The sequence below is a fragment of the Phyllostomus discolor genome, chromosome 6, assembly GCF_004126475.2.
Source record: "Phyllostomus discolor isolate MPI-MPIP mPhyDis1 chromosome 6, mPhyDis1.pri.v3, whole genome shotgun sequence".
Taxonomy (NCBI): domain Eukaryota; kingdom Metazoa; phylum Chordata; class Mammalia; order Chiroptera; family Phyllostomidae; genus Phyllostomus; species Phyllostomus discolor.
Genome location: NC_040908.2, coordinates 51,393,611 through 51,406,406, shown reverse-complemented (window position 1 = coordinate 51,406,406; position 12,796 = coordinate 51,393,611). Strand labels below are relative to the sequence as shown.

The 12,796-nt window shown below is 44.1% G+C and overlaps 1 protein-coding gene across 2 annotated transcripts in view; it reads left to right on the top strand.

The window, feature by feature from the left end:
- The window catches only part of SLC4A5 (solute carrier family 4 member 5), a 101,865-nt gene that overhangs the window by 72,070 nt on the left and 16,999 nt on the right, over positions 1–12,796 (top strand). For both annotated transcript variants that reach the window (XM_036028166.1, XM_028514469.2), the window contains exons 17-20: positions 5,739–5,939; positions 10,122–10,235; positions 11,292–11,453; positions 12,536–12,714. In XM_036028166.1, the coding sequence (XP_035884059.1) occupies positions 5,739–5,939; positions 10,122–10,235; positions 11,292–11,453; positions 12,536–12,714 (656 nt within the window). The remainder of the gene's footprint in view (positions 1–5,738; positions 5,940–10,121; positions 10,236–11,291; positions 11,454–12,535; positions 12,715–12,796) is intronic.

Genomic DNA, 12,796 nt, shown 5'->3' with positions numbered 1-12,796 from the left:
TTTATCTGAATGGAAGTTGGACAGCCAAGAAGTTGAAGTAGACGCATTCATCCGGACTGGTAGGAGAAGATGAGCCAGGCGGGCGTGGGGTTGGCGCAGGTCGGCAGCGCGGAGGCCAGGGAAAATTTGGTGCGAAATCAACACAACAGCCATCCGGGGCGCAAGAACGCAGTGGTGGTCCCTGAGTATGCAAGCTGCAGCTGGCGGACCCAGTGAGGCAGCGATTGTGGACCAGGGCAGAGCTCACAGCCCAGGATCCCAGAGAAGGGTCTGAGCCCAGGAGAACGGAACCACCGCCATTGTTCCCTCCTGTCCCCGCTCCCGTCCCCACTCCTGCCCCCGCCCCCACATATAACGTCACAATCTAGCGACTGCAGTGCCCAGCCCTGGTGAACACCTAAGGCTCCACCCCCACACAGTAACAAGAGCAACCAGACCGGAAAAGAAAAAAAAACAAATAATAGGAGACACAGGGAAAGACATAAGACATGTTTCCAGTAGAACAGATCAGTCCCCCAGGACTCATCCTTTTGAGTGACCAAGAAATAGCCAATCTATCAGATGCACAGTTCAAAACACTGGTGATCAGAAAGCTCACGGAATTGGTTGATTTTGGGCGCAAATTAGATGAAAGGATGCAGGTTACCATAAAAGAGATGCAGGAAGATATACGGAGGAGCGCCAATAATGAAAGGAAGGAATCTGAGTCTCAAAACAATACAGTGGACCAGAAGAAAGATAGAATCAACCAAGTAGAAAAGCATGATGAAATAAGAATTCAAAAAAACGAGGAAAAGCTTAAGACCATCGAGGACACCTTTAAACGTTCCAACATCCGAATTATAGGGGTACCAGAATGGGAAGGGGAAAAGCAACAAATTGAGCACGTGTTTGAACAAATAATAAAGGAGAACTTCCCCAATCTGGCAAAGGGAACAGTCTTCCAAGAAATCCAAGAAGCTCAGAGAGCCCCAAAGAAGTTGGACCCAAGAAGAAACACACCAAGGCACATCATAATTACATTAGCCAAGGTAAAAACGAAGGAGAGAATCCTAGAAGCAGCAAGAGATAAGGGGACAGTAACCTACAAAGGAGTTCCCGTCAGACTGTCAGCTGATTTCTCCAAAGAGACCTTACAGGCAAGAAGGGGCTGGAAAGAAATATCCTAAGTCATGAAAGACAAGGACCTACATTCCAGATTGCTCTAACCAGCAAAGCTCTCATTTAGAATGGAAGGGAAGATAAAGTGCTTTTCAGATAAGGTCAAGTTAAAGGAGTTCATCATCACCAAGCCCTTATTTTATGAAATGCTAAAGGGACTTATCTAAGAAAAGAAGATAAAGAAAAGACATGTATAGTAAAAGGACAGCAAACTCACAATTATTAACAACCACACCTAAAGCAAAACCAAAAGAAACTAAGTAAACAACTAGAACAGGAACAGAACCACAGAAATGGAGGGCACGTGGAGGGCTAGCAGCAGGGGGGTGGGAGGAGGAAAGAGGGGGAAAAGGTATAGAGAATAAGTAGCATAGAATGTAGGTTGAAAATAGGGGGAGGGCAAGAATAGTACGGGAAATGTAGAAGCTAAATAACTCATAAGTATGACACATGGACATGAACTAAAGTTGGGGGACGTGGGTGGGAGAGGGTGTACAGGGTGGAGGGGAGAGAAGGAGGGAAATGGGACAACTGTAATAGCATAATCAATAAAATATATTTAAAAAAAACTGTGAAAGTTCAGACTCCAATGGTGGGAAGTCGAAAACCAGGTGAAGGGTAGCACCTGGTTGGCCCTGGGGGAGATTCTTAACCCTCTCATGTCCCCGAGGTGGTTTCTTTAGTTACCCGCACACAGGTAGCTGGCTGTTCAGTTGACGATTTAACCTAAGGTTTTTTTTCTAGTATCTGATTTTGAGAGAAGAAGAATGGAATCAGTCAATGCCTATATCTGAATAGTTATGTGCAAGTGCTGTGTGTGCTGTGAGAGCTACAATGACCTTCAAAAAACAGACTTGGGGGACTTCCAGTTAAATTGGAGACCAAGGTAAATACAGCTCTCCTCCTTGCTCAACTATAGCAAAAATTACAACTAAAATACAAAACAACTATCACCCAGAATCATCAGAAAATTGAGCTGTATGGAAGTCTGACAACCAATGAATTAAACAAGTTACATCCATCCAGATGGGTAGAAGAGATTCAGATGTGGAGACACTGAACAAATGGATAAAAATTGGAAGGGATACCTCAGGAGTGAGGGATCCCAACACCACACCAGACCAGGATTCCAGTGCCGGGAAGTTAAGTCCCCATAAGTTCTGGCTGGGAAAACCAGTGGAGGTTGGGACAGTGGAAGAAAGTTCGGGATTCTCAGGTGTCTGCCCTTAAATGGCCTGTAACAGATTTAGGACTTAGGTAGATTCACTCCCTCTGGGCTTCCACACTGGGGCAGCAGCTGGAAGGGCATCAGTGGCATATGGGTAGAAATTGAAGTGTCTGGCATCAGGGCGAGTGCCAGTGGACAGCTTCCTCACAGACAAAACTCCAGAGGCCACGCAGCAGCATTGTCCCCTTTCTGAGCCCTCCCCTACGCAGAGCCACAAAGCAGTAACACCATATTGGAATCTTCATCAACCTGGTTCACATGGATAGCCTCGCCCTAGTGATTACCTAAAGCTCTGTTCTATCCAACTTACCAGTGCACTTTTCTACATTAGGACATGCTACTAAGACAGGGAGTCAAAACAGTTCTACCTAATCCATAGAAACAACACAGGGAGGATGCCAAAATGAGGAGACAAAGAAATATGGCGCAAATAAAAGAACAGAACAAAACTCTAGAAAAAGAACTAAATAAAATGGAGATAAGCAATTTATCAGATGCAGAGTTCAAAGCACTTGTTATTAGGATGTTCAAGGAACTCATTGGGTACTTTAGCAGCATAAAAAAAGAGCCAGGTAGAAATGAAGTTTACACCAAGTGAAATAAAGAAAAATTTACAGGGAACCAGCAGTGGAATGGATGAAGCCAAGAGTCAAATCAATCATTTGGAACATTCAATCAGAATAACAAGAAGAAAAAAGAATCCAAAAAAACAAGGCTAGGGTAAGGAGCCTCTGGGATAACTTCAAACGTACCATCATTCAGATCACATCGGTGCTGGCAGGAGAAGAGAAAAAGCAAGAAATTGAAAACTTATTTGAAAAAATAATGAAAGAAAACTTCTATAATTTGGTGAAGGAAATAGACATACAAGTCCAGGAAGCACACAGAGTCCCAAACAAGATGGACACAAACAGGACCACTCCAAGACTCATCATAATTAGAATGCCAAAGGTTATAGATAAAGAGAGACTCTTAAGAACATCAAGAGGACAGCAGAGAGTTACTTGCAAAGGAGTTCCCATAAGACTATCAGCTGATTTCTCGAAAGAAACCTTGCAGGCAAGAAGGGACTGGCAAGAAATATTCAAAGTAATGAAAAGCAAGGACCTACATCCAAGATTGCTCTATCCAGCAAAGCTAACATTTAGAATCAAAGGGCAGCTAAAGTGCTTCCCAGATAAGGTAAAGCTAAAGGAGTTCATCATCATTATATGAAATGTTAAAGGTACTTATTTAAGAAAAAGAAGATCAAAACTATGAACATTAAAATGGTGATAAATTCGCAACTATCAACAATTGAATCTTTAAAACAAACTAAGCAAACAAGCAGAACAGAAACAGAATCATAGACATGGAGATCATTTGGAGAGTTATCAGCTGGAAGGGGGAAGGGAGAGAATGGACAAAAGGTGCAGGGATTAAGAAGTACAAATTGGTAAGTTCAAAATAGACAGGGGGATGTTAAGAACAGCATAGGAAATAGAGAAGCCAAAGAACTTATATACATGACCCGTAGACATGAACTAAGGGGGGGATTGTTAGAGGGAATGGGGGTGCTGGGTGGATGGGGCAAAAGGAGACAAGTGGGACAATTGTAATAGCTCTGCTCTCAGACTTGCTGGCATAATGATAAGCCTGTGGAGATGAACCTGGAAAGTAATGGGCAGCATGAGCCGAGCATGCCATGTGTCATCAGGCCAAATGTGTAACTCCAAGCTGGAGAGGAAAGCCTCATGGAGAAACTGGAATGCAGTCTGGTCTTAAAGACTGGGAAAGTTGGTTCTGTGGAGAAGTACATTCCAGACTGAGGGATAAGCACAGACAGAAGGGCACAGAGGAAAAACACAAAGCTGTTTCAGGGCAGTGAACGGAGATTGGGCTGAGACATGTGAGGGTGGGGAGTGTGCAGGGAAACCACAAGAGAAGCTGGCAGAGACCTGTTGGGCCAGACCAGGGACCCAGTAGAGGCATGCTACTCTGCAGGGGGCATTTTTTATCACTATGCTGACTGAGGGGCACCTTGACTTTCAGCAGATGGCTGGGCCTCTCTCCTGTAGTTTTCTCTGACCCAGAGCTTTCTCACAGCACAGCGGCTTCAGGGTTCCAGGAGGGTGAGAGCAGACGCTGCAAGGCTCCTCGAGGCCTCAGCTCAGAACCTGCTCAAAGCCACTTCGGCCCCTGTTTGTTGGTCTCAGTTGGCCCATGGGAGCCCAGACTCAGAGGGCTGGAGAAATAGACTTCACCTTTTGATGGGAGAACTGTCGGTGTCACATTGCAAAGGCGTGTGGACACAGGGAGGTGTGATTCATTGGGGACTGTCATTATGTCAAACTACCACACTTCTACCACACTACCATAATGGATGCTAATCCAAACATCCGCTATGGTTGCAAGTATCTGTTTATTTCACTATGTAAGTTTCTGAATGTTTACATATTACATTTTTAATATATATTAAATTTTATGATAAATTACTCTCCTTTTATTATACTTAGAAACATAAGAAGATATATAAATAAACATAAATGAATATGCACTTAGGAATATGTCTATACAGGGTCTGGTAGAAGTAATGCCTGCTTGAGTGTGGTTGGTAGGGCAATAATATGTGTGCAATAATTTATAGTTTTAATTTGAACATTTCATCCAAAATGTCATATGGTGTGCTTCAGTGTGATAGTATTATGTTACAGAATTACATGCTTATGATTTTGTAATAAAAAAGAGGTGTTATTTGTGCTGGACCCTGTATATATGAATATATGCATACAGAAATATACAAAAGAATATTTATAATACATGAGTATATTCCTGTGTGTGTGTGTGTGTGTGTGTGTAAAATTGTGTGTGTCCTGGATTTTAGGCTTCTGGGACACCAAAAGGGGAAGTGACTAAAGCAACTGACCCAAGAAGGGTCTGATGGGGTGGGGGGTGTGCCCCAGTATGTGAAAGGATGTGTGAGGAATAGGGAAGGAAAGAGTAAGAGTGAGACACTCCAGGAAGGAGGTGCTGACAGGACCATGGTTAGTTAACTGAGCTGGGGCAAGGCCTTCTGAGGGAGAGGGCATCCCACCCTCTGTGCTTTTCCTCCATGCTAGCACAGCAGTGCATCCTAGAACACAATGAAAAAACACATCCCAGCTTCTAATCTTCCACGGGAGCCTCCTGTCGGTCATTCCTTAGTGCAACCTGTCCCCAGGAGCATCGTTCTGTTGCTGGGCTCCATGGGGCAGGAGGGCTGGGGCCCCTCAGAGAGCAGCAGGGGCATGTGGGCTGCCTGAGTACTGCAGGGGAGACCACAGCTGACCCACCAGGCCTGACCCTTTCTCTCCTGTGCTTGGTCTTCAAGTACAACCCCCTTAACCTCACAGCACTGGACTGGTCCCTGCTGAGCAAGAAGGAATGTCTGAACTACGGTGGGCGCCTGCTCGGGAATTCCTGCCAGTTCATCCCAGACCTGGCACTCATGTCCTTCATCCTTTTCTTCGGGACATACTCCATGACCCTGACCCTGAAAAAGTTCAAATTCAGCCGCTATTTCCCTACCAAGGTAAGCTCACTTTGCAGTTAGGAGGGGACCTATAGTCGGCCATTTGCAAGATCTCCCTGAGAGAATTCTGACCCACTCACAATCTGGACAGACACATTAGCACTGGCTCACTGAGGTTTTTCACATTAACAGCACGGACTTGGAGTCAGAAGGAACTGGGTCCTTTTGTTGTCAGTACCCATGACAACATTTAGTGCTACTGTCATACTTTTATTTTTACCCTTTTTGTGTAGTAGTAAATCCTTGTGTTTTTTAAATTTTCATTTTCTTGATATGATATAAATATCTTTTCCCACTCTTTTTAACTTTCTTAATGGTATCTTCTTATTAATAGAATTCTTAGTTTTACTGTAATCTAATATATTGAAATTTTCCTCAAAGAAAATATTGGACAGAAGATATTCTCTTATATTATCTTTTAAAAGTTTCATTGTTTTCTTTTCATGTTATATAAAGTCTATCAGAATTGCTTTTGGCATGTAATATGAGATGGTATTTCTTTGTTTTTGTATAGATAGTCAATTGTCCCAGAACTTTTCTTAAAAAATATTTTATTTACTTATTTTTAAAGAGAGGGGAGGGAGAAAAACATCAGTGTGTGGTTGCCTCTCACGCACCCCCCCACTGGGGACCTGGCCCGCAACTCAGGCATGTGCCCTGACTTGACTGGGAGTCAAACCGGTGACCCTTTGGTTTGAAGGCCCACACTCAATCCACTGAGCCACACCAGCAGGCCAGAACTTTTTTTCTTAAAAAAGACCATTCTTTCTCCCACTGCTATAAAATGCTTTGCCATATATTAAATTTCACAAATGATGAGGGTCTATTTCTAGGTTCTTTATTCTGTTTCATCAGTTTATTGATATGTCAATATCACAACTTCATGTCTGTGGCTTATATTAAGTCTGTATATCTTATACCAACCTCTCCCTCTTTGTCCTTCTTTTTCAATAATGCCTTGGCCTTTTGCATTTTCACATAAGTTTGGCAATCACGTTAAATTTCACCAAAATAAAAAGTTGTTGAAAATCTTAAAAGATTTTATTGACTCTACATGTCAATTTGGGAAAAACTGACACCTTTCAAGTTCTGAGTCTTCTGATTCATGAACATGGTATACCTCACTATTTATTAAGGTCTTCTGTCTTTCCATGATGTTTTACAAGTTTTGGTCTTCAGGTCTTGCACATTTTTTATTGTGTATCCCTAGATGTATTGTATCCCTAGATACTTGATTTTTTTTTAGATTTTACTTATTTATTTTTAGAGAGGGAAGGGAGGGAGAAAGAGAGAGAAAGAGAAACATCAATGTGCAGTTGCTAGGGGCCATGGCCTGCAACCCAGGCATGTGCCCTAACTGGGAATCGAACCTGCAATGCTTTGGTTCGCAGCCCGCGCTCAATCCACTGAGCTACACCAGCCAGGGCTTTTTTTTTTTTTTTTTGATACTTGATTTTTTTTAATACTTTTGAAATGCTAACTGCTAGTTTTAACTTTATTTTATGTTCTGTGACCAGAATAAAACATAATTAATCAAAACAACACTTGTATACATGAGCAATAGCTGTGCCATGGGGAGGGGCACTCAGAAATATTTTAGTAACTCTCTTCCACCATAAACTTCATGAGCACTCTCTATCTAAAGCCATTAGATAGATATTACTGCGACTACTCCTAATCATCATCATCATCTTTGGTATGAATAATTGGACTTTTCCCAATATTTTGTAAAGGTTAAATAATAAAAGGCTCTTTAGGAAGATTCAGACTATATAAACTGAGTAGAAAAATAGTGTGCTTACACCGCAAAGGCGTCTTCAAGACACATTCTCTTCCTTCTTTCCTACTTCCATTCAGGTTATATCCCTAAATCACCTCTTACATAAAAATTGTAGAGCAGTGACTGCATCTGATAATGCCTTTTTCCTAAAGGATGAAATATAATTCATGTGGCATGAAATTCTCCCACCATCCCCCCTTACCCTCAAATTACTGGCAAATTGCTCTGTTGCCTCCTGGAATTCAGTGTTGCAAAGAAGAATGACGCCATTTTACACCCATCAGATTGGTAAAAATGTTAAAGGCTTGGGATTCCCAGTGTTGGAGATGAAAAGCGACGGGTGGGAGAGTAAACAGGTCCATTCAGTGTGGAGAACTGCGGGCACTCTCTGATGGAGATGAAGACAGATACGATCTCCAACCTGGCCCTTCTCCAGGTCCACACCCCAGAGAAGCTCACTTGTGCACAAGAATGTTCGTAGAAGCACTGATTCTGGGAGGAAAACAATGAAAACAATCTAAATGTATCTATTGACAGGAGAATAAGAAACAAAGGAAAACAATCACACAAACATTAAGGTGCAGTGGCCTCACATAGACTACATCTATCCACAGGAAGAAATATCACAAACACGGTGTTGTGCAAATAAAGTGTCTGTATTTTGCCATGTATAATGCGTACCTTTTTGCCCAAATTTTTGAGGGAAAAATAAGAATGCACATTATGCATGGGTAGTACTAATTTTGTATCTCTATAAATGTTTTTCATTCTTTTATTTATTCTGATGTGTTAAAAGTATAACTCTAGAAAGCAGTAACACTATCCATATGCAAAATAATACCCTAGAAAACAATAATTGGCTTTGTTTCTAAATATAAATAAATAAATCATTGAGTTAAAAAATTAAAATGAAAGATATTTTTCCTGAAAGTTTGGGCCAAAAACATGGGTGCACATTATACACAGGAGTGCATTACACATGGCAAAATATGGTAAATTGCAGATTACAAGTAATATGATACCATTTATATAAAATTCTAAAACATGAAAAACAATGCCATATTTAGTTTAGCATTATATACATATTTAGTAAAAGCATGAAGACATTCACAGGAGTAATAACTGCAAATCCAGACCAGTGGGCCTCTCTGGAGAGCAGGGACAGGGACGCCACTGCATGGCAGAAGAGGCGCTGACTGAGCAGGTACACTAATATTTCTTAAAGTGGAAGGGAGTTTACCCCTGTTTATTATGTCCATCTGATATTAGGCTGGACCACGTAATTTGCCTACAGTAAGTCCTCAGTGTCATTCATTGATAGGTTCTTGGAAGCTGTGGCTTTAAACAAAATGAAATATAAGAAAACTAATTTTACTGTAGCCTAATTGTTATTAACAAGAGTTAAGTTCCTATAGCTTGTTTCTGGTCACAAAAACATCACCAAACTTCTAAACAGAGACTCAAAGCCCATATAACATTAAGCGTTGAAATAAATGCACACTATATATACATTAAAGAAAGATTAATAAAAACAAATAAATTCTTTTCCAACCAGCTTATTCCAGTTCAGGGTTGTGGGTGGCTGGAGCTGATCCCAGCAGCTCAGGGTGCAGGCAGGACCCACCCTGGACAGGATGCCCTTCCATCTCAGGGTGCATCACACACCCGCACACTCAGACTGGGACAGTGTGGACACACCCACACACCTCACGTGCACGTCTTTGGGGTGTGGAGGAGATCAGAGTCCCTGGAGGAAGCCCCTGGAGACACGGGGAGACTGGGCCAACTCCACACAGACCGTGGCCAGCAATAGATTTTTTCCCCCTCATCAACATTATAACAAAACAATGTTGAACTAAATGATGTTATTTGAGGACCTGCTGTATATTTACTGTTTTGACCTACAAAAAAATGGCAAATTCAAATGGTCTAACTTAACTTTTTGATCTGGATGCTTAGAATATTGTAGGAAAGCAAGTGAAACCTAGCACACTGCTTGGTTCTGTATGACAATGTTCTATAAGATCATAATAATACAAAGCTCTTATTGATTTTCAACTTTTAGAATCAACTTATAGATAAAACACAAAGGACACATGTTTACAGAAGAGAATATGAATGTTCTCAGCTTTGACACTGTACAGATGAAAGGGAACCGTCACAGGATAGAAGGGGTGGGGCAGGAGGAAGATGGCGGAGAGGGTGCGGCAGCAAGCCCGGCCCCCTATGGTGGGGGAGGGGAGACACTGGCAAAAGTTAGTGGAAAGAGAGGTTTGATTACATATCTTCAAAGTGCAAAGGAAACCCACGGAAGGTGCTCTTAATCATTCTCTTTGCTGCCTGAGGACTGGGTCTGCCTGCGGATGGGTGGGGAGTTCACTCACTTGCTCATCTTTCTGCAGGTCCGGGCCCTAGTGGCTGACTTCTCCATTGTCTTCTCCATCCTGTTGTTCTGTGGAATCGATGCCTGTTTCGGTCTGGAAACCCCCAAGCTGCACGTGCCCAGTGTCATCAAGGTTTGCTCTGGGCGTTAGCTCTGCTGCCCACCAGCTGCAGGTCCTTCCCCACTCTTCATTGATCAAACTGCCTTGTGCTCTCAGCTCTGAGACTGTGTGGGTTCTCTGTGCATGCTCCACCCTTCCTGTGTGGAACAGCTTCCCAGGGGGCGTTCTTTCGAGACATTGGATTGGGGCCATATTCACAATGAAACCCCACTGTGCAGCCAGAGGGTGGGCAAGGTGCTGGAATCTAGCTGAAGCCTCTTGATTTCCATTTGAAGGTCTACAATTCCCTGACTTCTGTGAGCTGGGCCACCTGGGTTCTGGTGAAAATGATCCCTTAGGACAGTGAATCTCAAAGTGTGGCCCTAGTCCTGCTGCCTCACGAGGAGCACCCACTCCCCATCTATACCAGGCTGGGAGGCACAGGCTCTAGAACTGGCCCTTCCTGCCTTTGAGGCCTTGACCTTCACAATATTACTTCAGGGTTCTCAAGGAGATTAATCATATCTCATGAAACTGGTGTTGGCCTAGAAAATTAAAGTACCTCTTAAATAAAACAAAAGAAAAACTTCAGCCCAGCTCCTGCACAGATAATCCCTTATGTCTCAATATGTGAGTCTGAATTGATGTTCAGTGTTTTCACAGACAGTTCTGTAAGGCTCCCCAGACAGGTGACTCCAAGGAGACGCAGCAGCATCAGGCACTGTGCCCATCAGATTCTGTCTTCTTGCCTGTTGAGCCTTATTTCTGCTCCTTTTTAGTTTGCAATTACGAGGTGACTGCAAGCTCCTTCCCCATGCCCTCTGTGCTCCTCCTGTTTCCTAACCAGTCCCAGGCAGCTACCACAAATGACTCCCTTTGCTCTGCAGACATGGGGTCCTTCCCAAATCTGTCCCTTTTGGGGTCTCTTTGTTCTCAAGTTGTAGGTGCCAGTGTCTGTAAGGGAAAAAATTGCACTTGAAAAGGACTCCAGATAGAAGATCGGCAGGAAGGTGGGGAGAGGGGGCCCTGGGTGGCGAGTGCACTGGGACGAAGGAGAGAGGAAAGGGCCTCTCTGTCTGCTCCACTCAGCCCACACGGCCAGACCGAGGCTGGTTCGTGGCCCCCTTTGGGAAGAACCCGTGGTGGGTGTACCCAGCGAGCATCCTGCCTGCCCTGCTCGTGACCATCCTGATATTCATGGACCAGCAGATCACGGCTGTCATCGTCAACCGGAAGGAAAATAAGCTGAGGGTAAGGCTGGTGCTAGGAGCAGGGGCATGACTTCTTTCTTCCCACAAAGTCAGAAGGAATGAAGCAGGCAGACAGTGTGTCTATCAAAATTCTAGGCCACTTGAGAAGCGAAATATGAGGCCAGAAGACAGGAGTTCTGGTATTTGGGGAGGAATGTGACCTCCAGATGCAACAAGGCCACCAGGGCCAAGGTGACCTGATCCAAAGACCAGGACCAAGTCCAGGGTGGGCCACTGGGCACCTTGCTTCTTCCAAAGAGCCCCTCCAGCTCTGTACCTCCTGACAGTGAATTTGGAAGTCTGCACAGATCCCAACACAGGCATTTTGACCCAGAACCATGAGGAAGAGGAACATCCTTAGCTCTCTTTGTCCCTGCAACTCCCCCACCCTACCTCTGTGTCTGAAGAGATTTGGGCTACCCTCTCCCCCATCCCATTCTGGACCACCCTGGGTCAGATTTAGGGCAGCGATTTTCAATAGGTGTTCTGCAAGAATTTTTAAAACATGCAATACCTGACTATTTAGTCAGGGGCACTGACCTCTTTTCCCTTAAAGTATCAAATTAAAAAAGGACAATAGCCCATACATCAATAGCTATCCAGTAGGAATGAATCGAAATTATACCTATTTTTTGGTCAGATTGGCAAAAAATATAATATATTTTTTGGTGTGCCACAGAATTTTAGTCATTAGTTATATGTACCATGAGATGAAAAAGGTTGCAGATTGCTGGTCTAGGGCCTGTCGCAGCCCGGGCCCCTGTTCTGGAACTGCAGAGATGCTGTGCCACTGTTAGGAGCCCTTCTTCCTGGGGACCCACGCCCAGGCCCATTCTAAGTCTGAACCTCTCTCCTCACTCATGTGTGTCCCTTCCTTGGCTCACCAAACCCTGGGGTTGGTAAGACTTGAGCACTTCAAGATGGCAACCCCCTCAGGGTTCCCTCTAGAAGGTCAAGGGGAGCCCCTGAACCATGTTCCACCAAATGGCCATTTTGGGAAGACTTCTGTCTAACCCACCCTACCCCAACAGATGGTCAGCAACAGGCTCCTAGACAGCTTCCCCTCTCCTGCTGTCCCTGCAGAAGGCCGCTGGCTACCATCTGGACCTGTTCTGGGTGGGCATCCTTATGGCCCTGTGCTCCTTCATGGGGCTCCCCTGGTACGTGGCGGCCACGGTCATCTCCATCGCCCACATCGACAGCCTCAAGATGGAAACGGAGACCAGTGCCCCAGGGGAGCAGCCCCAATTCCTGGGGGTGAGGTAGGTGGGGCTCCAGGCCTGGGGACCACCTGGGCAGCAGTGGTCAGTTTGGGGGAGGAGAAGCAGGTTTTTCTTACCATCA